Source organism: Panthera leo, chromosome E1, assembly GCF_018350215.1.
Source record: "Panthera leo isolate Ple1 chromosome E1, P.leo_Ple1_pat1.1, whole genome shotgun sequence".
NCBI classification, from domain to species: domain Eukaryota; kingdom Metazoa; phylum Chordata; class Mammalia; order Carnivora; family Felidae; genus Panthera; species Panthera leo.
The window spans coordinates 40,533,076-40,559,509 of NC_056692.1; the positions used below are offsets into that span (position 1 = coordinate 40,533,076).

The following is a 26,434-nucleotide window of genomic DNA, read 5'->3' on the forward strand; positions in this document are numbered from 1 at the left end:
GTCCCAGGCAACAACACTGGGAGGAGATCAGAAGAGAACACAAAAGGGAACACACTGTCAATCACAGAGAGAAGACCACCGTCGTAATTAGAACTTTAGAACTGCCCACAAAAGAAATGGGTTGTCTTGGGAAAAACTGATTTCCCGACCCCTGGAGATCTTCAGATGGAAGGAGTACAAACACTTGTCAGGGGCTGCACAGAGAAATCAAAGAAAGGAATGAATTTGACTTGGTGGCCCCTGGAGTTACTCTGACTCTGAGAATCTCCTCTTTTAGGAAAGGGAGTGTCACGCAGGTGTCTGTGTGCTCTTTTGTGTCTGTGGGCTTTCTACATTTGCGGGTAATCTGATGGTCACTCATCCAGGTGAGTGCTGTCCATGCCCCGTGGCTGGTTAACAAGAACGTCCGTGTGTCTCTCTTTCACTCTCCCCAGAACCTCCACTGGGATGTGGGAGGCTAGGGGACAGATCGGAGAGTGGTCTGGTCAGCCATAGTTACCTTTTTAAGAGGCTGACTGTAGAAACCCAGTTAAGTGAGTAGTAGGAATGTGATAGTCTGAAGTCGGTGAATGAAGTCTCATTTCTTGGGTATGTGAGTATGGGAATACATATAATCCTAATGATGTCAGACAATGAAGATGACACTAAGGTCAAGAGGATAAAAAGTTTTGTCAGCGAAACAGTCCAAGATGATGAAATGGCACACGGGGCACAAGTTGCTTGTTACCCTAACCTGCTTCTTCTAAGCCTTCAAATGTCAGGAGCTGCCTTTTTATAATACTGCATGCTTTTTGTGCTTTACAGTTTCTAAAGAATTTTATGGATTGGCAAAAAAGATAAAACCCAAAGAAATGCTGTAGAAAATAGGATTTAAAAACCTAAACTAGCTGTGCTAACAGAAAAAGAAACCATGGTAGATTTAATCTAAAATACCGCATAAATGTGAAAAATTTTGGCTTATATTCCCACCTAGAAATAGAATCATCTTTGCAGGATGGGAAGGCATGATATAAAAGGCTCTATACAGGAAATAGGTTGATGAATGATTAGGCTGTACAGAAAATACAAGTTTTGTACTTCAGCAAAATAAAACTTAAATGTTAAAAGAACAATGACATACTGAGAAAAATATTTGCTATATATACTAAAAGGCTTATTTACTATATAAAAGTTCTTACACCTTATTAGGAAAAGATGGAACCCCGAAAGAAAAATGGACAAGGAATAGAAACACACTTCACAGAAAAAATAGAAACAGCCAGTAACATGGAAGTGAAGAAATAGACTCTGCAGCTAGACTCTTTGAGCTCAAACCCTGGTTTGGTCACTTTCTAGCTGTGTGGACTTTGGCAAATTATGTTACTTCTCTGTGCCTCAAGTGCTCCTATGTAAAGTGAGGAGAGTAACAGACGTGCCTCCCAGACCTGTTCTGAGGATTAGATGAGATACTATATGAAAGCTGCCCAGGAAGGGCCCAGTGCACAGGAAGTACTCAACAAATGTCAGCTGTTATTACTCTAGTTACAATTTTGCTATTATCATTATGCAAAAAGACATTTGATCTTACTTAGAATCAAAGAAATGAAAATAAGAACCAAGACACCATTTTTATGCCAGTCAGACTGGCAAGAATGAAGCCAGTGAACAGAATCTATGACTGGCAGGGGATATGGAGGAGCAGGTGGTCCAACAGACATCGGTGGGAGTGAGAACGGATTCCCCATTCTGGAGGGTGATTCTGCGAAGATCTGTCAAAATGCTTAAAAAGCATGTATATCCTTTGATACAAATTCTACTTTAGGAGTTTATCCCAGGGTAGTAGTTGAATAAGATTAATGTACCAGGTTATCTCAATATTTTTTATTTCTTTATTTTTATTATTATTAGTTTTTAAGTCAGCTCTACACTGAACACGGAGCTTGAACTCATGAGCTCAAGATCAAGAGTCACACGCTCCACCAACAGAGCCAGCCAGGCGTCCCCAGCTTATCTCAATATTAATTCACAACAGAAAACTGTGAATAACTTAAATTGTCAGTCTCAAATATCCTATGACTTCACTCATAGGAGGGCTTTAAGATACAAAACAGATAAATATAAGGAAAGGGAAGCAAAAATAATATAAAAATAGGGAGGGGGACAAAACATAAGAGACTGTTAAATATAGAGAACAAACAGAGTGTTGCTGGAGGGGTTTTGGGAGGGGGGATGGGCTAAATGGGTAAGGGGCTTAAGGATTCTACTCCTGAAATCATTGTTGTACCATGTGCTAACTTGGATGTAAATTATAAAAAATAAATTATAGAAAAAGAAAAAAAATTGTCAGTCTCTCAAATCAGTGACATCGAATCACTCACTGTACATGGAATTCCATGCAATCATTATAGTGATGTTGTAAGATTATACTTACAGACCTGCAACTCTGCCTATGGTATATATAATTTTTAATTTATTTAAATGTTTTATTTATTTTTGAGAGAGAGAAAGCGTACAAGCAGGGGAGGGGCAGAGAGAGAGAGAGACGGAGACACAGAATCTGAAGCAGGCTCTGGGCTCTGGGTTCTGAGCCCAATGCGGGGCCTGAACTCATGAACTGCAAGATCATGACCTGAGCCAAAGTTGGACGATTAACAGACTGAGCCACCCAGGTGCCCCTGCCTATGGTACATTTTTACGTGGAAAAAAAATCAGATCACAAAAGATGATGGATAATACGACCCAAACCGTTTACTGAACTCCAAGCCTGACATGATCTGGCACCCCTATTGCTCTGCCCTAACCTCCCACACTTTCCTGTTCATTCAGCTCTGGCCTACTGGGCCCCCCTCGTGGGGTTTTTCAAATACACCAGTCTTACTCCCACCTCAGGGTTTTTGCACTTCTTCTCTCAACCTAGAAGGTTTTGGTCTAGATCGTTGTATGGCTAGCTTCCTGATTTCATTCAGCTCTGCGCTGACAGCACCTTCTCAGAGAGACCTTGCCTGACCACTCTACTGAAATGCTACCCCCATCCTCCTCCCTAACCCGTCTCTACCCCTTGACTGTGCTTTCTTGTCTTCATAGCATCCGTCACTAAATACATGTATTTGTTTGTTTGTTGTCCTTCCACTACTAGGTTGTAACCTCCACACAGGAAGTCCCCAACAAGCATCTGGTGACTGACTGAAGAATACATATCTGCACAGACAGGGAGAATATTTGCTACACTTTTTTTTTGGTGGTCAATCTCTGAATGAGAGATGCTATATCTATTTTCTTCTCCATACTTTTCTGGAAATTTTACAATTAATACAGAATACTTTTACACTCAGAAAACAATAAAACCATCTCTGTTTTGAAGAACAAATTTCGCCTTTCTAATTTTATTTGATCTAAACTTGTTTTAAAAGCAATTTGAGGGGTGCCTTGGTGGCTCAAGTCGGTTAAGCGTTGGACTCTTGATTTTGACTCAAGTCATGATCTCGTGGGTTTGTGAGATCAAGCCCTGAGCTGGGCTTCACATTGACAGCATGGAGCCTGCTTGGTACTCTCTGTCTCCTCTCTCCCTTCCCCTCCTTCCACCTGTGTGCTCTCTCTCTCTCTCTCTCTCTCAAAATAAATAAAACATTAAAAAATAAATAAATAAAAGCAATGTGAAAAAAGATAATAAATTTGTTCCCTTCAATTTGACATTTGGGGTCAGCAGCAGATATGTTTTCTATATGACTGAAGAATATAGCCAAGGATTTACGACTGCCTTGAATAATACTCAAACAGCAATAACTAAATACTGACTGTGTAGGTTTTCATGCAAGACAGACAGACAGACACACACACACACACACACACACACAAAAACCAAAAGAAAACTCAAATCGCAACAAAACCAGATCAGAATGCATTACCAGTGGCAGGCTCGCATGGGACTGGTGTGTAGTATTTGGAGTACACTTCATCTTTTGGCCGATCAGGAAACACGTAGATAAGGTAATTCAGGTCCCCTAAGCGGTCAGCCAGGGACCGGATGGAGAAGTCTCTGGTGGTAAAAGGCATCAGATTCCAAAACATTCTTTCCTCTAGAGCAATAAACAGAATAATCGTATTCTAAACATGATTTCTGAACAGGAAATCTTAAAAAATCCAAACATGCTACAAATTAAAGACTCTCCGTTAAAACTGTCCCAATAAAGATCTCCATTTAAAATTAACCACAGGTTGTAGTTCAAGTCATTTATCAAAGCCAGGGGGGAAAAAAGCAGGTAATGCATATGGCACTTCCCTAGAGAGCCAATGATCTCAGGTAGTTTCAAGTTCAAATGGTTTTTCGGTCCCTCTGTAGAAGAAATAGTTCTTATGGACTCCAATCCTTGATTGCTGTACAAAACCATCTGAGTGAGACAGGAAGCCTGCCGACAGCCAGAGGCTGCAGAGAGCTGTGAAAGGCTGGGAATATCTTTAAGTTGCAAAAAAAACTAGCAAGCTACTCTTATGTGGAGGATCAGAAGAAAAAGCTGTTCTTGGATGGAAATAATCTGTGGCCATGCCTTTATGTGGATTAGGAGAAAGGAATAATTAAAATGACTCCAACTCATCCAAGTAATTCTTCACTGAAATAAGCTCAGGGTCGAATAAGGCGGCAGACATTTCAAAAGGGAAGCAGCTGAGATTGTGGACAGAATGCTGCATTACAGGTAGCCATGTCAGGGTTACACAGTTTCGTTTCTCAAAATCAGTTAACTGTGTTTCCCGTGATGTGATTCTACAAGGGCTGCCTTAGCAGCAGCAACTGGGTCCTGGTGACACCTTTGCACTCCCTTTCTCAGAGCTGACCGCATCACGAATATTCAGTAAGTCATTTGTCAAAGTAATTTTGCAACAGAAGCAGCTAACCAGAGCCGAGATAGGTTTTAAAAAGGGAGGAACTCACGAGAATCAAACTTCCAAGCAATGGTGATGCCACCGATTTCAGAGTCGCTGAATCTCAGCAAGAAGGTCCCATCAGGCTTGTTAATGAGTAGGTCATGGGCCTGTTGCTTGTTCACGAAACCCAAAATGGCCCTGGATTGCAAAGGCCAAAGGAGCAGAGGCAGAGTGTGATGTTTTAACAGAGGAAAGAAGAGCTTCAACCTCTATTGACTTAGGAAATAAGGATTCTCACCCATCATTCCAATGAGGCTTGAGATGTTTTTTTAACACTTCCATCACACCATCAAACCACTGCCAGAAAGTGTAATTTCGTCCTGGCAAATTCTCCTGGTTGGAGATACAACAGTGAACACAAGAAGGCCAAGAGTAACACTTGGAATATTGCCTGCATATGATTTAACTGAAAAAAATCAAATGGAAAACAAACATCTACACTGTCAGAATCGTACAAACATACATGCCTGTCCGAGTTTTACCAAATGGTCCTACAATCAAAAAGCTGAAGAGAGAAGAGGAAAGAAGGGAAAAAACAACGATTACCAACACCCAGTGGACCCCTGCTATAAAAACCTCCACCTGGATCTGAGCTGACTTTCTTTGCTGTTTTTGAATTAGGTCATGTAAAACACCTGAGGGGTGGAGGCCGTAAGCAAAGAAACAAAAGTTGGATTTAAAGTCAAAGATGTGGGGCACCTGGGTGGCTCAGTCATTTGAGCGTCTGACTTCAGCTCAGGTCATGATCTCACAGCTTGTGGGTTCAAGCCCCATGTCGGGCTCACAGCTGTCAGTGCAGAGCCTGCTTTGGATACTGTCCCCACCCCCTCTCTTTCCCACCCCTGCTTGCACTCTCTCAAAAATAAAATGCTTGAAGTACACACACACACACACACACACACACACAAAGATGTGATAGGTGACATCTGAATTCCCCGATGCTAGAGGAGAAGTTTCCTCTACCAGCATTCCCTTTTGTGGGCTGAGGGTCTTGGGGGGAGTCTGGTTTTGCAGGGTCACACAGCAGCGAGCACCAGCGAGTCCATGGGAAACAGCCATGGACTTCTGGCCACAAAAGCTTTACTTCTTTTGAGATATGTTACCTTTTGCTTTGCTCTGTTTCCTTCATAAAGGAAAAAAATGCACTAGCTGCACACAAAGCCCAGCTTACTTAAATATTCAAAGATCTAGTTTTCTACATGAAAAAAGCTATGTGCTTATCCATCTATTCAGAAACTGCTGATTACGCTGGGCACATTTTATTAGCATCATGAAGAACAAGTGCCCTGGGGCAGGAAGACTCTGGAAGGCATCTGGTTTGGAAGGACTGATCTAATGGCAGCTGGCGGCAGGTCCCTCACCCTGTTGAACTGGGACCAGGACACGGACATGCCATTATAGTCTTCAAGGTGGCTGCTGCTGCTGTTGAACAGTTTCTGTGCCAGGAACACGAGGTTCTCCTTGGTCAGGCCCCGGTTGCTCTGCACTTCGGCCTTGAATTTCATGTTGAGCGCCTCACACAGCTGCGGCCACAGCACTTTGTCGGGCACGGCAAATGGCACCCTGCCCTGCGAGGGAGAGAAGCCAGGATCTTAGGAGAAAACAGTTGCATGATTTATTCATTCCACCCACAAAACAAAAACAGTGATGGCTCAATGTAGTCACACACATTTGTCTTGCTGAGCCTGAGGATAAATTCTAACTTTTATGGCATATGCAGCTCTGTGAGATGCAGAAGGTTCCATTTTGCCTTCTTTACACACAGCCTAGAAGGTAACCTCACACTGTCTATGGTGTTTGGTAAATGAGCTGCTGAACGTACAGTTTAAGCCTACGTTCCAAAGGCCGCAGAAACAAAACGTGACCAAAGGTCTGGTTTATGCCGTAAACCCATGGGAACAGAAATCTGAAAGACTGGTTCTCTAAGGGCAGGCAGAAAGGATGGGTGTGTGCTCACGCACGTATGTGCACAGGTGTGATCTTTGCCCTTGAACTCCAGCTCAAACTGAAAAAATTTCATGCGGAAGAGTGGAAACTGTGAGTTGGACCACTTTACTCAGAAACAGTTTACAACATTAATTTTTAATAAACTGTTTTTTTTCATCCTATTCGGCCATAGTTCCTCCTCTTCTTTTTTCATTATTACAAAAAATTGTTTTGGAATAGGCAATTCCTTCACATGATATAAAATTTAAAAAGCATGGGAGGGTATCTGATGGAGTCACTTTCTTAAACCTGTGTCCCACCCAGCAGGCCCAGAGCATGTAATCTAGTTGACCGTGTGTGCCTCCACAGGTATTCAATGCTTACCAAGAAACACACATTTTTCCTTTCAAAAATTATAAGTAGTAGCATAAAATCCACATGTTCTGCATCTTCCTTTTGTTCACTTAATTCTATCTCTCAAGACCTTACTTATAGCAGCACATTCAAGAAATTTCTTTTTGTGGCTGCTAAATACCCCACAGTCTGGAAGAACAATACGATATTTAACCAGGCCTCCGTAGACAGACATCCGTGTGTCAGCTTAGCAATCTTCAGCTATGACAGACAATGCTGCGATGCACGTAAATCATCTGACACATATGCAAATATATCTGTAGAATAAATCCCCACAAGTATGTATTTATTTTAAAACAGTGTGAGATGTACGCCAGTCATTAGCACAACTGAAAATGTTAAAAATGCTTATTTATTTAGGCCAGGCCTAAATAAACTTAGGCAATTTATTCAGTAACGGCATGCTGCAGGAGATGTCGAAGTCACATGGGGAGCGAGCTCGGCGGGCAGGCAGGGAAGGGAATGAGAGAAGAGGGGCAATTCTATCCAGGAGGCTTATTAGGAAGCAACCCAGGCAGAGAGTTTTGAGAGGAGACTCAAACTCAAGATTTGTAGAATGGGCACAGTAGGATTTCTGCTAAAAACCTTGCCTTTTGCAGACAAAATATTGTTCTTTAAAGAGGACCATTGAGATAACTCGGTTAGACTCTTCACGTTAGAGTCACGTTAGACAAGCATTCACTTTTATGTCCTGAATACCTACCATATGGACTACTCTCCACTGTAAATGTACAACATCTACAACTTTTCCTGATGAAATGTTCTCAAAGTGCTCAACAAGCACACACTAGTGGTTTTCTGATTTGATGTATAAGTCAATAAAACCATATTCATTCCCTCAGACAAAGCATCTCGTTCTTGGAGAGACGTGGGATGAATCACATAACCTAAAATTTGGAGCACATCGAATGGCACCCTCATTTATTGGAGGGAAGTTGACAGGAAGCAACTGCTAAGCTAAAGTAACCTCCCGAGAGGTCTCACTTCTGGAAGGAAACTGGGAGTCCCAAATTCCATTCATGGTCTCACCCAAAGATTCAAATTAATATCTACTAAGTATCGACTATATGACAAGCATTTTGTATTTCGTATGTTACCTAATTTCATTTCTTTCTTTTTTTCTTAAGTAAACTCTATGCCCAACATGGGGCTTGAACTCATGACCCCAAGATCAAGATTCGCATGTTCTACTGACTGAGCCAGCCAGGAGCCCCTGAATGTTACCTAATTTCATCTTCCTAACAGCACTATGAAGCATTATTATCCCTGTGGTGCAGACACTTAGGGAAACTTAGGCTCAAAGAGGGAAAGTGAACTCCCCATGGTCACAACATGAGGAAACGGTAAGGCATGAGTTCAGCCCTTGGCCAGACTCCAAGCCTATGCTCTTTCCATTCTCCACATACTCTCTACCTGCCCACTGTAGAAAACTACAGTTTTCTATGCTTTCCTGGGGAAGAACACATAAAAGAGATTCGGGACACCAGCATCAAGATCTTGAGACCCACAAGTTCGAGGGATTGACTCACAGGCTCTGCAAAAGCATTGTCCCAAAGAACAGTGGCCGTCGCATTGTTGTCCTGGCTGCCATGGACAATCACCACCACCGGGAGGGAGAGAGTCTAGAAAGACAAAGGAAAAGGGCTGAGCACCCAGAGCGGCACACTCCTGTCTTGCTTTTGTTTTCCTCTATCACAACATATTCATTCTCTCTTCAAGTTTCAGTAAATGTCACCCGTGAATACAGAATCTCAATGGCTCCAAGAATCACAGGACTTTACACAATGGTGCAATCTTAGAGATTTTCGATATTTTATTTATTTTTTTAATGTTTATTTTTGAGAGAGACAGAGCATGAATGGGAGCGGGGAAGACAGAGATGGAAACACAGAATCTGAAGCAGGCTCCAGGCTCTGAGCTGTCAGCACAGAGCCTGACGTGAGGCTCAAACTCACGAACTGTGAGATCATGACCTGAGCCGAAGTCAGACACTTAACTGACTGAGCCACCCACGCGCCCCTTAAGTTTACTTATTTATTTTTGGAGAGAAAAAGAGAGAGCACAAGCAGGGGAGAGGCAGAGAGAGGGAGAGAGGGAATCCCAAGCAGGCTCTACACTGTCAGCGCAGAGCCTGACACAGGGCTCGAACTCACAAACGGGGAGATCATGTCCTGAGTTGAAATCAAGAGTTGGACACTTAACCAACTGAGCCACCCAGGCACACCAATGTTTATTTATTTTTCCCTGTGCAAGCAGGGAAAGGGCAGAGAGAGGGAGACAGAGGATCTGAAGTGGGCTCTGGGCTGATAGCAGAGAGCCTGATGTGGGGGGTGAACTCACAAACCCGGAGATCATGACCTGAGCTGAAGTCAGATGTTTAGCTGACTGAGTCCACCCAGGCATCCCCAGATTTTAGATACTTTAAAAGAGATGTTGCTACGACTTCACTCATATGAGAAATTTAAGATACAAAATAGATGAACATAAGGGAAAGGAAGGAAAAATAATATAAAAACAGGGAAAGGGACAGAACTTAAAAGACTCTTAAATATAGAGAACAGAGGGTTGCTGGAGGGGTGGTGGGAGGGGGGAGGGTCTAAATGGGTAAGGGGCATTAAGAATCTACTCCTGAAATCATTGTTGCACCACATGCTAAATTAAACAATAAATAAATATTAAAAATAAATAAATAAATAAATAAATAAATAAATAAATAAGATGTTGCTTGGATCTTTCTGAAGGATACACTAAGTTTCTCAAATGGAGAACAAGAGAAAAGAGAAAGAATATAGAGACATTTCTAAGAAAAAAGAGCAAGTAACAAATGTCTAAGACTTACTACAAACTGTTACTCAAATTCATCTGGAATGATGTTTCTCTAGATTCATTCCTACCTATCTCTCCAGCTATTTTAGTTTGTTATTACTGTAGCTCCTAAGAGAATCTAAGAGATACAGTTTTAAGGATGAAGTCTCCCCAGTTTCTGTTCATTAACAGTAAAGACACTATGTGATCAAAACAACTTTTTTCTTATATAAAGTACACACACACACGCACACACACACACACACACACACACACCCCACAGCTGAGGGAGGCCTTTACCTTGACCTGAAAAACCAGCTCATTTCCACCAACACTGAACTGTGATTCGAACAGGATTGTAAATTTTTCTTCAGTCACTGACTCTGCTCCACGACGGTCAGACCTCTTAATTCGCTTCAGGGACTGCAAAGGAGAGAAATAAGAGGACAAAGCCCTCAAACAACCAGGGAAAATGTGTTCTTCCTCTTCTCCCATCCTCACCATGTTCCTGAAGTGCGCGCTCAGGGTGCCGGTGGCTTGGTGGTATTCCATCACACAGCAGTTGTTCAGGATCTCTCCACTGTAGTCGCTGCAGAGAAGAGAGACACTCGACTCTAAACCCACGCATCTCAGTAAACGTGGGGTAGAAATTATATAGGGGGGGCAATAAAGAACGTTGTAAAAACCGACGTCATTTAGAGGAAATGGTAGCTGCTGAAATATACAAGAAATAAATATACATTAACATAAAGAAATTTTCTTGATTTATCCCTAGTAAATGAAAGATAATCATATGTTTCTTTTCACAGAAGAAACTCCTTACACTGTTTCTCTGAGAGCCGGAAGGGGACAGTGGGGCTAATGGGGCTCGTATAATGAATGGCGGAGTCCAGCGTGTGGGCTAGGAGGCCCGAGCACTTCCTCCTGTAGTAAGGACGGAGAAAAGAAGCAGACAGAGGGAAGGGCACACGTACTTGCGGGTGTTCTCATTCTTGAGCAGTGACTTGGCCTGCTGCTCACTGATGATGGTGGCCTTCACCTGGGGGGGGTTCATGTGCACGTTCAGCTTCCCGCCCACCAGCAGGCGCACCGTCGCTGCAAACTTGGTCTGGGTCTTCAGGACCTGAGGGGGCTGCTTCTCGATGATGAATGTGCTGCGGGGACACAAGTGACCACACCAGACATGATGCCGGCTCAGGGCACAGGGTCTGGCTCCCCTGTGGAGGGAGGCTGCTGGGGCTCAGCAGGCAAATGAAGGCACATGGCACCGCCCCTGTTCCCAGGGAGGCCACTGAGAGTCAGAGGAGATGGCTGGAGGGGAGGCAGTGAAACGACTCAGCAGCTGGCATGGGCTGCGGGGGACAAGGGCAGTCCACATGGTGTCCACAACAGAAACTGGGCAAGGTCAACACCAAGCAGCTAAAGCAACTGAGGACAGAGCGGGGACGGGGACCCGAGGCAAACAGAGACAAGGACTCAAGCAAGAGCCCACCCACCCTCACCCCCACCATCAGCAAAGCACCACCTGCCTCCCCCATGCCAACCGCACAGGGGCTGGGTGTGGCCCGAGGCAGGAATTACCTGGTCACCAGGGCTGAGATGATGTCTGTGATGGTGGCATTGACCTCAGCTAGCATCTCCTCCACTGGGCCAGGGATGGGCAGCTGCTGGCAGAGGTGCTCAGCTCTGCGGATCTGCTGCCGGTTCTGCCAGATGATCTCGGCCAACTTCTCGCACCTGCACGGGAGCCCCAGGCCAACGGGAGGACAATGGCATCACGCCATCCCCCAGGCTCAAGGCTGGGAGGCTCCGGTCTGAGGAGAACGCCCCAAGACCCAGCTCCACCCTCACCCAGGAACGCTTTGCACCTAAGCCGCCACTCCCGACCACGGAGCGGAGCGGAGCAGAGCGCCCGCCTTCCAGAAACACAGAGAAATACAGAGGCAGCAAGCCTGAACTGGGTCCAATCGGCCCGAGCTCACTCTGCACACCCAGCCCTGCCCCACTCCCCAGCACGGTGACTCCCTTCCTGGGCAGGGGGCACAGACGGGGGCCCCAAAGTCCGCATCAGGAACCAGAACCCCTAGTGAACTAAGTCTTGCCGCAGGACAGAGGGAGCCGGCTGCTCATGGAAACGCAGGAGGCACAACGAGCAGCTGGTTGCACCACTCCCAGCCCCTGCCGCCCCCTCCTGCCCCCCGCCACCCCCCCACACACCATTACCAGGACTGCAGCACATCCAGGCTGCCCTCGGGGGGCCCTCCGTTCCCCGCCAGCTGCTGCCGCCGCTTCCACTGGATCAGTTCATCATCCAGAATGATGGTCTGCTGCTTCCGCAGCAGCTGCAAGGTCTTCTGGTGCTTCTCGGCCAGCTCCTGAAGGCAAGTGGGGAGAACACGCCCAACTGCAGGCCTCGGGAGGCAGGGCTGGGGGCCAGGGACCAGGCCCCAGGCCCAGGCCTTCCCCTCTTCCCAACCTGCTCTGCCTCACACGCCCCCCACGGGAGAGAACGATCTGGCCTCCAGCTCTGCTGGGGCCTGCTCTCTTCCTGGCTCTCGCCCTCTCTCGGCTTCCCCGCGCCCCTTGGGATGTGCACCTCAAGGCTTGGGAGGAGAGGACGCGGATCCCACTCACCACACGGTACTGCTGCAGCGTCTGGGCCTCCCGCTGCAGCCAGGCCTCCAGGGACACCTGCTTCTGCTGGAGGGCCGTCTCCCGGCTCAGGCGCTCCTGCGGATTCAGCTGGGCCAGCTGGGAAAACTGAGCTAGAGGAGGGGACAGGACACCCATGACCATCATCTCCCAGCTTCCTGCAGGAAGCCCAGGGGAACGCACACACCTGTTCTGGAGGCCAGACCCTCAAGGGACACATCTGACCGATGGCAAGCTGGGCTTCTGGCAGCCAAGGGTGCCACAGATGAGCAGGCTCTGGTCTCTGGCCTCTCGCCTTTGATCTCCCCTCCTGGGGGTGTGTAGGTGGAAACCTGAGGGTATAGCTGAGGAGGATCCTGCCCCACGGCCTCCCCTCCCACCTCAGTCTACACAGCTGGCTGCCCAGACCTCCTCACGCCACACGGGGTCCAGCTTGGAGCCTCACTGCCTGGTTTGATGTGTGCCCTCACCGTTTACTAACTGGGTGAACTCGTGCATCACGCTTCCGTGCCTCAGTTTGCCCATGTGCAAAATGGGAGAATCCTGGCCCCTGTCTCGGTGGGTGGCTGAGGACTAAATATGTGGGAACACAGAACACGTTCAAGGAACTGCCCGGCACGCACACGCTGCAGGGATGAGCGTGTCCTTACTGGTTAGGGGGTCCCAGGGCAGGCTTAAAGGGTGACAGAGACCAGTAGCCGCTCAGCCCCACCCCACACATCAGAGCCCCCTCAGGGCAGCCCCTGCCTGCTGGCTTTGTCCCATCTCCAGCTTTGTCCCATCCCCGGGAGCACAGCAGTCTCTCCTAGGGAAGAAGGCATTTCTCTAGGTGCTGGGAGGTGCCTAACGTGTTTGTTTGTCCAGGTTGGGTCACCGTGAGCTCAGCTGACCAACTGGAAGGAGACAGAGAGGAAGAGACAGAGAGAGGGAGAGAGAGAGAGAGAGAAGAGAGAGAGAGAGAGAGAAAGGGAGAGGGACAGGGAGAGAGAGACGAGGAGAAAGGGCAAGGAAGGGAGAGGGACAGAAGGGGAGAGGGGTAGAGGGGGAGAAGGGGAGAGAGGGGAGAGAGGAGAGAGGGGGAGAGGGAGAGACAGATGAGGAGAGAGGGCAAGGAAGAGAGAAGGACAGAAGGGTAGAGGGGTAGAGGGGGAGAAAGGGAGAGAGGGAGGGAGAGGGACAGAAAGAGAAGGGGCGAAAGGGAAAAGGCGAGGGAGACGGGGAGACAGAATGTCCAGGGCCCACTGGCAACACGAAAGCAGCAAGATCCTCTCAGGAGAGGGAAGGTTCTAGCACCCAAGGGTGCCAGAGGGGGAGGCAGATTCTCTCCACACTAGCTGCTGGGAAGCTCATCCATGGCAGGAAAGGGGAATCGGTGAGGCCTCAGTACCCTCTTACAAAACATCTATTATGAAATTCTCAAGACCCAAGGAAGTCAGAAAGAATGATGCAAGGAACACCTGTCTTTCAGTAACCCGGCTTAAAGAAATCAAACATTTCTCGGGGTGCCTGGGTGGCTCAGTCGTTTAAACGTTTGACTTTGGCTCAGGTCACGATCTCATGGTTTGTGAGTTCTAGCCCCACATCGGGCTGTCTGCTGTCAGCACAGAGCCCACTTTGGAAACTCTGCCCCCCTCTCTCTGCCCCATCCCCGCTTGTGTGCACATGCATGCTCTCTCTCTCACAAATATAAACAAAACATTAAAAAAAAAAAGAAATCAAACATTTCCACATTGAAAACTACCTGTACATCCTTCCCTGCTTGCACATCCGTCCCTGCCTCCAAAGGTAACCACTATCCTAAATGCTGGGGTTATTACACCTTGCCGATCACCTATTTGAATATCCCAGTGTCGGGGTGCCTGGCTGGCTCAGTCCATAGAGCATGCAACTCTTGATCTCAGGGTTGTGAGTTCAAGCCGCATGTTGGGTGTGCAGTCTATCTAATTAAAAAAAAAAAAAAAGAATATTCCAGTGTCCTTGCTTGGGGCTGAGTCAAGAGGAGGTGAGCATCAGCACGTCTTGGGCAAGTTCCTGGCAGGCCGCTGAGGGCCCTCTCACACTGACCTATGTCCTGCCTCATGGACACACAAGCTGGGACTCACAGACTAAAGCAACTCTAACAGTCAGGAAAAGCCCAGAGCTAGAAGACAACTGGAAATATGGTTTGGATTTCACTCTTGGGGACTGAGAGAGAAGAATACTGTCCAGGCCTGGAACACAGCAGAGCAGTATGGAGCCACCTCGGAAATCCTGCCCCCATCCCCAGGGAGGCGGTGGTGAGCCCCACACCTGGGCCCAACCTCCCTATGCAGGTGACCCACTTAGGTCTCTCCTGGCACTTTGCAGAAGCTTCTGGGAGGGAGGCCAGCAGATATGAGGCAATTGTCTGCTCCACTGGAGGAAGCTGAGCCTCCCCTTGCACAAATAGATCGATAGTCTATGTTTCTGATGGGTGAACTTGATACATGAGACTGAACTGACATGGCATGATGGGTACAAACCCAAACCAGAATCAAACCCATATCCATAAATAGGAAACAGAAAACCCAAGAACAGGATTGGAAGTACTATCAACCAGTCAAAGGTTTTTGGGTAGAACTAATAGCCTGAATTCTCCCGTTCCCTAATCTAGGAGGAGGGCCACCCTTTCTCTTGCGTCAGTCTGAGATGGATTCAGATGGAAGAAAACATGCTAGAATCATCTCATCAACACTTATTCATACCTACTATGATTCAGCCAATGTGCCAACCTCAGGGTACAGAGATAAGACACAATCCCTTCTCAAAAAATTTATAATTAGTATGGAAGACTGAGTTAATAATAATAGCAATATCGCTATAAAATTGAGCCCACAAGCATGGTATTAGAGGCGCACATGCTACATAGATGGGTATGTGTCTGTACAGCTGGGCAAGCAGAGGCTTTTCTGAGATTCTCAGCTGGGCATGCTTGCAGGGAGACAAAATTAGTATTAAAGTCACTCTGCCAAATTCTCAACAAGGCCAATAGGGGGCGCTGGTGGGGCTCCAAGCGTCAGCCTCAAGACTGACGTTTTCAGTACTCCAGTACCTAGCAGGATTTATACCAGGAAAGGGACCCTTTCCTTATCAAGGCTAACTGAGGTGCATTAGCAGGCTCTGTGTCAGGACAGCCTCTCTGAATAACTGCACAAGACATTAAAGGTTTGTCACTACAAACACAGCCCTTAGCCTTTATACTTTCCCTGCTTGGAGAATTTAACAGTTCAGCAAAGCAGCATTTATGAAACACCAATTATATACAAAAGTACTGTTTACTAGACTGTGAGCTTCTTCCCACAGGAGGAAATTCTTCCCCAGCAGACCAGGAGCTCCCCGGGTGTGGGAAGCCTGAGTGAGACCCACACTCTCCAAAGGCAAGCTCGTGACTCCTCCCCTTCCTAAGTCTCATCCTCCCTGCCAGATCTTTAGTGCACATGGTTCCCGGCTACTCCATAGAAAGCGGAGTGCCTCTGAACAGAAACCCCATTCTCTTCCAATTTGACCTGAATTTCCTTGTAGCCCTCACAACACACACCGCCCAGGCGGCCCTGGCCTCACCCTGGATCCTCAGGCTCTCCTGATACTGGATGATGAAGTACTCTTGAGTCTGCTGCAGCTTCTTCAGCTCATTCTCTGTGTCCTGTGTGACCAGTCGCAGCTCCTCAAACGTCTGGTTGATCTGGAGGTGTTTCTGGGACATGGTGTCAGCAAGACTTCCAACTGGAGAAGTACCCTGAGGACATATCAGGGGAGGAGAGTGTGGGCGGAAGTGAGCTGGGCAGTGAGGATGGTAGAAAACCTCAGCCCTTGGGGCCCCTGGGTAGCTCAGTCGGTTAAGGATCCGACTTCAGCTCAGGTCATGATCTTGTCATCCATGAGTTCGGGCCCTGCATCGGGCTCTGTGCTGACAGCTCGGAGCCTGGAGCCTGCTTCAGGTTCTGTGTCTCCCTCTCTCCCTGCCCCTCCCCCACTCACACTCTGTTTCTCAAAAATGAATAAATGTTAAAAAAAAAAAGAGAGAGAGAGAAAGAAAACCTCAGGCCTTAATCTGAAGAAAAAGCCAATGCTAGCACCTATAACCTAGCGAAAACCCCAAAAGCAAAATTGTGAGTCAGAGGAATTGCAAACATCATTTGTGAGAACTGGTGTGGAGGGGAGATAAAAGGAGGGGGAAATAGGTGACCTGACCAACCGTGGCACCTTCATATGCCATAATAGAAAGTTCTTTCACAGTCTGGCCTCCATCAGAGTTGCCCAAACAGGGTCCATCTAATTCCCTTCAGAGAGACTAGAAGTGAACACATCCAGGATATACCTGGGTTTTCCTACTAATGATGATGACACCTCATTCCATATTCACGCACTGATCCAGGGCTATGGACCATGTGAGGTGCTGGGGACACAGTGGGGAAGAAGGCTGTGTGAACGTACATCATCTGTGTCTTCACTCAAGACCTTATTCTAACTGAGGGAAGAGGCTGAATCTCTCACACACGGTATCATGGAGACCCCAAAGTTCTAGGGCAGGCACAGCAAGGATTTTACGGATCCAGCCATTTAAGTGACCTGGTCTGAGCCATTCCCTCTATGCTTGACTAAGAGAGGGCTCAGCAGAAATCCCTCTTAAGTAATCTCACCTGAACATGAGCATGCCTTTACTCAAAAACTGTTCAGCTGGGGTTAAATTATTTTGCACTTGTTCACATTGTTTTGTGGTGGTAATCTCACCAAGGTCATGAATCAATTAAGATCAGAGACTAGTGTTCTATTTCTTTTGTGCCCCTTAGGACAATGCTCTGTTTATAGAAACATCAACAGATGCACACTGAGTTGTCTTGAGAGATCTGGGTCCAGAGAGAGGGGGGCAAGGAAGGACTTCACAGCTCTTCTCCCCACACCCATGGGACACTCACATTGTTGGCTTCGCGGACCAGCCTCTGCTCGTTGTACAGAATATGCCGGATGCAGCGGACCAGCTCCATGGGGCAGCGGTCATATGTGTTCTGAAAGAACCCAATAGCAGACATCACTTTGTTCCACTCTGTGCTATGGGGCCTAACCCTACCTCAGAGCAGGGGTAAGATTTTATGATGAGGGGACTCCTGGAGACATGATGACATAACCATGAGCAATGTGGCTCCTCCAATACTAATGGGGGACAAGAAAAGCACATCATAGGAAACCCAATTACAGTGAGAAGGTAAGGTTATTTTATTTCTTGCCTCCTAATTTGCCTAAAGTACTAGGGTGTCATTCTTGGAAACAGGATACATAAATTTCGAAAAGGCCACGTAAGAGGAGAAATGACACCACCTCGACCGAGCAATCAAAATGACTACCCCCAGTGCAAGGAAGATGGACGGTGTATGTATTCAGATGTGATACCCTGGGAAGGACACAACATCACTTACTCAGGATTCTCATCAGGGATGTGTAACCTGAATCTAATCAGAAGGAGACATGACACAGACCCAAAAAGATGTTCATTTTATCTTTAAAAAATAGATGAGCTGAATTATTTTAAAATGTCAATGTAATAAAAGGCAAAGAAGGTTGAGTACAGTTCCAGATTAAAGTAGATTAAAGAAACATGACAACCAGATGCAATATATGGTCCTGGGCTGGTGGGAAAAAAATGTCCTAGAGGACTTTATTGTGACTCAACTGACTGTTGACAAAATGGAAATACAGATACAAGATTACTGAAAAGTGTTCTATCAATGTTAAAGGTACTAAAGATGGTAACTGCACTATAACTATGTATAGAAAACGCACACTAAAGTACTCAGGGGCAAAGGGACATGACATATGCAACTTACTCTCGGGTGACAAAAAAAATGTGTGTGTACGTGTGTGTAGAGACAGAATATGACAAAGCAAATGTTAACGACGGGTGGATCTGGGCATATGTACGGGTTCTTCGCATCAATCCTGCAACTTCCTATAAATTTGAAATTGTTTTCAAATAAAAAGTTTAAAAACAAAAGGCTACAACCACAAAGCCAAACAGTAAGAACTTTACACGGCGAACATGTAAGTCCGCAACACTGGGTTCCAGAGGAGAAAGAAAATCTCTACGGGAAGCACTGAATGAAGGAGAGGATTAAGTGTGACCCAGCCTTCACACCCACCTGGAGCTGCGTGGCATAGTGCCCCAGCTTGATCTTCAGTAAGAACCCATCTTCCCCCACTTGGTGCTCCGCCTTCTTCTGCAGCTCCTGCACCAGGCCCTCCAGGAGCTGGGTGGCCTTAATGTTCTCCTGTGGATTATCAAGATCTATTGAGTCCCTAGGGGAAAAAAATTACATACATATGTATACATACATGCACATGAGCCTGTATAAATGCAGCCTCAACGCATCACGCCTTTTCTTTAGCTAAAGTGATTTCTTCATAATGCTCACTGCAAATTTTAGGAAGCACTTCAATTCAAATCGACTAGATGCCTATGTTAATCTATCCCTAATCCACTAATTAGCTTAGTGGACTAGATACTTTCTTGTCTTTTCTTCTTCTTTTTTTCTAAACAATGTACTGCCCTTTCTCCTTCCTCCTACTGACTTCTCTGGTGCTTATGCTATCTGCTTCTAGAAATGAAGGGAAAAGGAAAGTGCTTCGTGTACTCTGAAGGAAATAAGGGCTCTGATAACTTCCTATTTATAGTTACCCCTTAAGGGTGTAAGGGGGCACAAGGTCAAGAATGTTCTACATGCTTTTTCCAGCCTTGACTAGTTCTATGTGCTAATTCCACATATAGTATTTCTTAAGTAGAGGCAGGTGAAACAACACTACTATTTCTAAGGAGCCCTGGAAATGAGATATTAGGACAGAAAGTGCCTGCAACTATGTACACAAATCAGACATTTCTATCTATCACCAGTTGCAGATCTGGGACCTGCAGGCAGTGCTAACTCTTCTTGTGAGGCAGAGAAACCACTCCATGGACTTTGTATTCATTCAGAGGCACTGAACGGGTGACAGGGGTTGGATGGCTTCTCTCCCTTCCTGCCTTCCCTCTTTTCCCCACTCCCTTCTCCAACTCTTTATTTTTTAAAACAATTTAGGCAACAATTGCTACTGGGCAGTACAAAATCGCTTAACTCAGCTCACTGAAGAAACCAAACAGCTGTCAGATTGAAATAACATTCAATTACTGCTGACCGGTCTGGAGCCAAACAAGAGATCTAGAGGTAGCTAAAAGGCTCCGTCACCTCGAAACCCCTGAAGTCAGTTAGCAAGTAATTTCAAACAAAGGCACAAACAGGTGTGCCACAACACTGATAATGTAGTTCATCACATAATACGCCCAAATCTGCACTCTAAGCAAAGACAGTAGAGAAAGCCAAATTTTAAATACGTATGCTCTCTGAACTAAATAAAATATGTACTAAATAAAAGCTGGGAGGAATGGAGGGCAGCTGCACCTCTGTTTTGGTTGGCAATAATGCTCCTTGTCTGAGGAACCCACTCTTGAGAAGATCCTGTCTCTGAGCAAAACTCATGGAAATCAAGTACTGGTTCTGGTACTTAAAAACTTAATTCTCGGGGCGCCTGGGTGGCTCAGTCGTTTGGGCGTCCGACTTCGGCTCAGGTCATGATCTCACAGTTTGTGAGTTCGAGCCCCACGTCAGGCTCTGTGCTGACAGCTCGGAGCCTGGAGCCTGCTTCAGATTCCGTGTCCCCTTCTCTCTCTGCCCCTCCCCAACTTGTGCTCTGTTATGTCTCTCAAAAAATAAATAAATGAAAAAAAATAAAATAAAAAAACCCAATTCTTTGCTTAAAAGAAAAAAGAAAAGAAAGGAAAAAAAAAGCCTTTCTTAGCTTAAACATGAAGAACTGAACTTTTTATTGAAATCTTTATGTTCTTAAGAAAACCAAAATAAATAAAATTCAGGCTTTCCTTCATAGCAACACAAGTCTTTTAACATTCATTCGGTGAGAAACTACATGGGAGATCTACTAAATGAAATTTTAAATCACCAGAAACTTTCTACCAACAGTCTTCTGAACTCTCCAAATCATTAAAACAGGAAAGAAAATGAAAAGGAAATGGAAAAGCACTAAGCAAGGTGCAGCCGACATGCTTATATTTAGCTCTCTTTTTTTTTCTTATCACTTCATTACACGAGGCTGAGATTTTTTAAATTGCCCAGAAAATTGCCTTCCTTTGGTGCTGTCTAGTTTTCAAACAGAAATCTGTTACTAACACATAACCTCAATTATTCCAAGGCAGCATTACTGACGGGTACCCAGCTCTCCCCAGACAGTGTCTGGCTTCTCCTGGGCTCTGCCAGAGAGGACCCCACCCCGCCATGATGGTGGGGGGCGTGAAGTAGCTGATGAGCACGTCAGATCAGACAGACAGGCTGATGGCCTCCCAACATGCTCCCAGACCCTGAGCAGAGCAGCAACAGCCTGCAATAATGTTGTCAATCTACTACATTATACTAATTCTGAAAGAATTTAAAAACAATTTTCTCTCTGCGCATATAAGCAGGAATTCGGAAAATAAAAATAAACACGCTTGTTAAATCTGCCACCAAGACATGACTATTGTTAATATTTTGGTGTGCTGGCTTTTAGCCTTTATGGGTATGCATAAACTTTAAAACATAGGGGCACGTGGGTGGCTCAGTCGGTTAAGTGTCCGACTTTAGCTTGGATCATGATCTCCCAGTCGGTAGGTTCGAGCCCTGCGTCGGGCTCTGTGCTGACAGCTGAGAGCCTGGAGTCTGCTTCGGATTCTGTGTCTCACACTCTCTCTGCCCCTCCCCCGCTCACACTCTGTTTCAAAAGTAAATAAACATTTAAAAAAATTTTTAAAAACACCAACATCTCCATTAATTTGTTATCAATACATTTTATTAAGTGATATGCATATGCATACCTTAGCTGCCCCATTAAGCACTAAATTCTTTGTGGACATGGGCTTTTCATTTTTTTTTTTTTTTTAAGTTTATTTATTTATTTGTTTTAAGAGAGAGAGAGAGAGAAAGAGTGTGTGCACGAGTGCACGCCAGCAATGACAGGAGAGAGAGAGAGAGGGAGAGAGAGGATCCCAAACAGGCTCCTCACTGTCAGTGCAGAGCCTGAACACAGGGCTCAACCCCATGAACCGCAAGGCCATGACCCTGAGCCAAAACCAAGAACCGGACGTCCAACTGAGCCGCCCAGGCATCCCTGTGGACAAGGGCTTTATCTGTTCCTATCTTACACCCTAGAGGCACTCAAAACATATTTGTTAACTGTTGTTTATTAGCAGCAATACTCTAATGCTTTTAGCCAGAGTTTACTAAAGGGGGGAAATCCTATTTTAAAAATCCTAAGAGTTATTCCACCTGCTTAAAATCTAAGCTAGGGTTAAATACCTTCTTATGGGTCATGTCGTTTTTGTTTTTTTTTAATTTTTTTTTTCTTAATGTTTTTATTTATTTTTGAGACAGAGAGAGACAGAGCATGAGCAGGGAAGGGGCAGAGAGAGAGGGAGACACAGAATCGGAAGCAGGCTCCAGGCTCTCAGCCGTCAGCACAGAGCCCGATGCGGGGCTCGAACTCACAGACTATGAGATCATGACCTGAGCCAAAGTCGGACGCTCAACCGACTGAGCCACCCAGGCGCCCCCACGTCATTATTTAAAAAATGTACAACTTTTAAAGTCTCCATCATGTTTTCCTTCCCATATGCCCATGTTTCACTAAATCTGATAGAAAAAAAACTGTTCACTTACCAAGCTTGGCTTTCAATCCACTGGGATAAATAATGTCGCACCTCAATGGGGAAATGCTGACCATATAATGCTTGCATCTGATGAAGGGCATCGCCTTGGAGCTGCTGGGCTTGTATCCACACAGCCATGGTTTGCAACCTGTTAAACAAACAATCAGTGGTTTGGGTGGGGTTTTTGGTTTTTTTTCCCTTCAGCTTTTAAATCCACTAGACTAAATATTCACAGTTATAAAACCTAGAGACAAATGCTTTTAAGCCCTTCTTGGTAGATCAGTATTTTTGAACTGAATTTTAGCTTTAAAGATGTTTCAAAATGTACACATTCAACGTGGCCATGGGAAGGTATATAACTGGGTCTATGAAGCTCTGACTGTAAAACAAACTGAAGTCCTACAAGTAAAAGTACAAAGCCAACATTAGGGGAAGAACTGCCTATAGCTTTGATATCACATATTCTTTACTTTTGTTCCAAACTTGAAGTAATAATAAGCAGCATTTCTGGGGCGGCTGGGTGGCTCAGTCGGTTAAGTGTCCAACTTCGGCTCAGGTCATGATCTCACGGTTCATGAGTTCAAGCCCCACATCAGGCTTGGTGCTGACAGCTCAGAGCCTGGAGGCAGTTTTGGATTCTGTGTCTCCCTCTCTCTCTGCCCCTCCGCCACCCTCTCTCTCCCTCTCAAAAATAAAGAAACATTATAAAAATAATAATAAGCAGCATTTCAACAGGATAAATAATTAGCAATTTTTTAAAAGAATCACTTGTTTTGGATCTGGTATTCTGACTTTTAAGAAATGTAATAAATGTGCTATTTTGAAAAAGACCCAGTAAAAGAAGAGTGAAAATATCTAAAGCATGAATTGAACCCTATGTGTTATTACTAGTTACCTAAGCTGCAATGCTTTACACATAAAGGACACAGATTTATCTGGAAAAATGCCCCAAGTGTCACTTTCTGAGTTACTGTGAAGGAATTTATGAAACAATCTTCTGTTATAGTATTTAAAAATCTCTCTGACATAAAAACAATACATTCCAGCTAAGAGTTAAAAACAAGAACCATTGTATTCCAATAGTAGGTAGATTTTTAAAACATGCTCTTGACTCTAGAAAAGGTTTTATAAAACTACCAAGATGCCTTCTCAGATTTACCAGAGAATTTTTTTTCAATATATGAAATTTATTGTCAAATTGGTTTCCATACAACACCCAGTGCTCATCCCAAAAGGTGCCCTCCTCAAAACCCATCACCCACCCTCTCCTCCCTCCCACCCCCCATCAACCCTCAGTTTGTTCTCACTTTTTAAGAGTCTCTTATGCTTTGGCTCTCTCCCACTCTAACCTCTTTTTTTTTTTTTTTTTCCTTCCCCTCCCCCATGGGTTTCTGTTAAGTTTCTCAGGATCCACATAACAGTGAAAACATATGGTATCTGTCTTTCTCTGTATGGCTTATTTCACTTCGCATCACACTCTCCAGTTCCATCCACGTTGCTACAAAGGGCCATATTTCATTCTTTCTCATTGCCACGTAGTACTCCATTGTGTATATAAACCACAATTTCTTTATCCATTCATCATCAGTTGATGGACATTTAGGCTCTTTCCATAATTTGGCTATTGTTGAGAGTGCTGCTATAAAAACATTGGGGTACAAGTGCCCCTATGCATCAGCACTCCTGTATCCCTTGGGTAAATTCCTAGCAGTGCTATTCCTGGGTCATAGGGTAGGTCTATTTTTAATTTTTTGAGGAACCTCCACACTGTTTTCCAGAGTGGCTGCACCAATTTGCATTCCCACCAACAGAGCAAGAAGGTTCCCGTTTCTCCACATCCTCTCCAGCATCTATAGTCTCCTGATTTGTTCATTTTGGCCACTTACCAGAGAGTTTTTAATTCATTTGGCAGAAACTCTCTGGGATCAACCCGATTGCGGCAGCAACATCACTTTCATGTACACAAGGTAGTAAAACTGAATCTTGCTCTAATACTATGATCCACAGTGTAGAATTTGATGTCAGGCAAGGCTAACTTGAAATCCATCCAAAATGATTTAGCTACTGATTTGCACAATTCTCTTAAGTATATTACGTTTAGGGTGCAGTAAATCAAATCTTGATTTTGTTGAGTACCAGAGACTACACATGTGTGTTAGGAAACAAAAATCCCTTCTCTGTTAGTTGTAGTTGCGCGATCGTATAACACTGAGCTATTTATGGGACAAGTCAGTTAGCCAACAATGAGGTGTGGGGTGGATGCCAGTTACCTATTTTAGACTTGTGCAGTGCTATAGAACACTTGAGCGGTGTACAATTTTATTTAGGGCTTTGGGCATTAAAGCTGGGATCACTGTAAGATCATCCAAGACATCAAATTTCAATGGCTGGGAGTTTACTAGGAGAAAGACTCGGATAAAAGAGCTCTCTCCAGAAGCAATCCCATGTTATAATCCAACATCTGGAAGACATTTAATTGTACAATATAATTTTTAATTAAATGAATCATATCCCAAGATTTTGGAAAATTGGAAAAGATATCAAAGGCTTGTTTTTTGGATAAAAGGTGAAGGGATGGATGGGTTGGGTGGAGGTTCTTAGGCACTGAAGTGTATGGAAGAACAATGAAGGAATGAAGAACATAATTCAGGCACTCATCTCTTTTGGTGGTAAGGAACTGGAAAGAAGTAGGACCTCACTAGCAGTCTCAATGAGTATGTGAACAATACCAACAGATACAAAAATTTTCTTGAATTTTCCATTCATTAGCTGAACTGACCCAAGAGACAAAAAACTGGGGGGAAACATTGATCTCCTCAGAGGCCCCTTAGGCCACTGAAAGAACGTAGTATTTTCTGGTCCATTGTATCCTCTTGGTCTACTTGACTTTTCTTCACATGATTTATCATTCCCGACATTTATCATGTATTTGTTTACTGCCTTCTCACTACGGTGAAATCACCATGAACACAATGACTTTGTTTTGTTCACTGTTTCTCTTGGGCCTAGAACTGTGCCTGGCACATAAGCATTCCGTAAATTTTTGTTGTTGGTGAACAAATAAATGTATACACACAATTTGGTCAAATACATCAGGTCTTTTTAAAGTTATTGTGGAACAAGGTATCAGTATAAAATACCAAGGTGGGGCACCTGGGTGGCTCAGCTGGTTAAGCATCTGACTCTTGATTTTGGCTCAGGTCATGATCTCGTGGTTCGTGGGATCAAGCCCTGCATCCAGCTCTATGATGACAGCATGGAATCTGCTTGGGATTCTCTCTCCCTCTGCCTCTCCCCACCACACTCATGCTTGCTCTCACTTTCACTCTCAAAATAAATAAACATTAAAAAATTGAAGAAAAAAAAAAAAAGGAAAGAAATACAGTACCAAGGCCAGAAAAGGGAACAGATTTTATAACTCAGATGAGTCTGTATTAACAATACTCTATTTGTTCCTTAATAACATATGCCACAATGTGTAATTTTACTTTTTAGTTTTTGTTAACTTATTTTTGTTTATCTTCCCCACTGAAGTCTAAGAACAGTGAGTAAAGGGAGGGGGGCCTGGGTGGCTCAGTTGGTTAAGCGTCCGACTTTGGCTCACGTCATGATCTCACAGTTCGTGGGTTTGAGCTCCACATCAGGCTGTGCTGACAACTCAGAGCCTGGAGTCTGCTTCAGATTCTGTGTCTCCCTCTCTCTCTGTCCCTCCTCTGCTCACACTCTGTCTCTCTCAATCTCTCTCTCGAAAATAAACATTAAAAAAAAAAAAACAGTGAGTGAAGGGAGCACATTTATTTACTACTGTGTTCCCTAATGCCTAAGTATAATGGCTGCCATGGTAAGGAAGTAATCAAGACATATTTGCTAGTGAATAAATACATATGTGTTAAATATTTCACATATCCTGCTGGTTGAGCATATTCCAAGTATCCATTATTGCTTTAAGAAAGAAGTACAGTGGTAATATGCCATATATATAGGGGTACTATATAAATA

The 26,434-nt window shown here is 44.8% G+C and overlaps 1 protein-coding gene across 2 annotated transcripts in view; it reads right to left on the reverse strand.

Annotated features, from left to right (window-relative positions):
• Positions 1–26,434, reverse strand: part of STAT5B (signal transducer and activator of transcription 5B) — a 65,064-nt gene that overhangs the window by 4,058 nt on the left and 34,572 nt on the right. The window contains exons 2-16 of one of the 2 annotated variants that reach the window (XM_042914535.1): positions 22,446–22,583; positions 18,849–19,005; positions 17,631–17,720; positions 16,276–16,450; positions 12,679–12,809; positions 12,268–12,419; positions 11,626–11,781; positions 11,019–11,198; positions 10,546–10,633; positions 10,345–10,467; positions 8,769–8,861; positions 6,261–6,467; positions 5,138–5,232; positions 4,907–5,037; positions 3,885–4,055 (exon numbers count right to left, since the gene is read on the reverse strand). In XM_042914535.1, the coding sequence (XP_042770469.1) occupies positions 3,885–4,055; positions 4,907–5,037; positions 5,138–5,232; positions 6,261–6,467; positions 8,769–8,861; positions 10,345–10,467; positions 10,546–10,633; positions 11,019–11,198; positions 11,626–11,781; positions 12,268–12,419; positions 12,679–12,809; positions 16,276–16,450; positions 17,631–17,720; positions 18,849–19,005; positions 22,446–22,573 (2,077 nt within the window). In that variant the 5' untranslated portion in view covers positions 22,574–22,583. Of the gene's footprint in view, positions 1–3,884; positions 4,056–4,906; positions 5,038–5,137; positions 5,233–6,260; positions 6,468–8,768; positions 8,862–10,344; positions 10,468–10,545; positions 10,634–11,018; positions 11,199–11,625; positions 11,782–12,267; positions 12,420–12,678; positions 12,810–16,275; positions 16,451–17,630; positions 17,721–18,848; positions 19,006–22,445; positions 22,584–26,434 lie in introns of those variants that run through there. The other variant, XM_042914536.1, reaches the window with a different exon arrangement.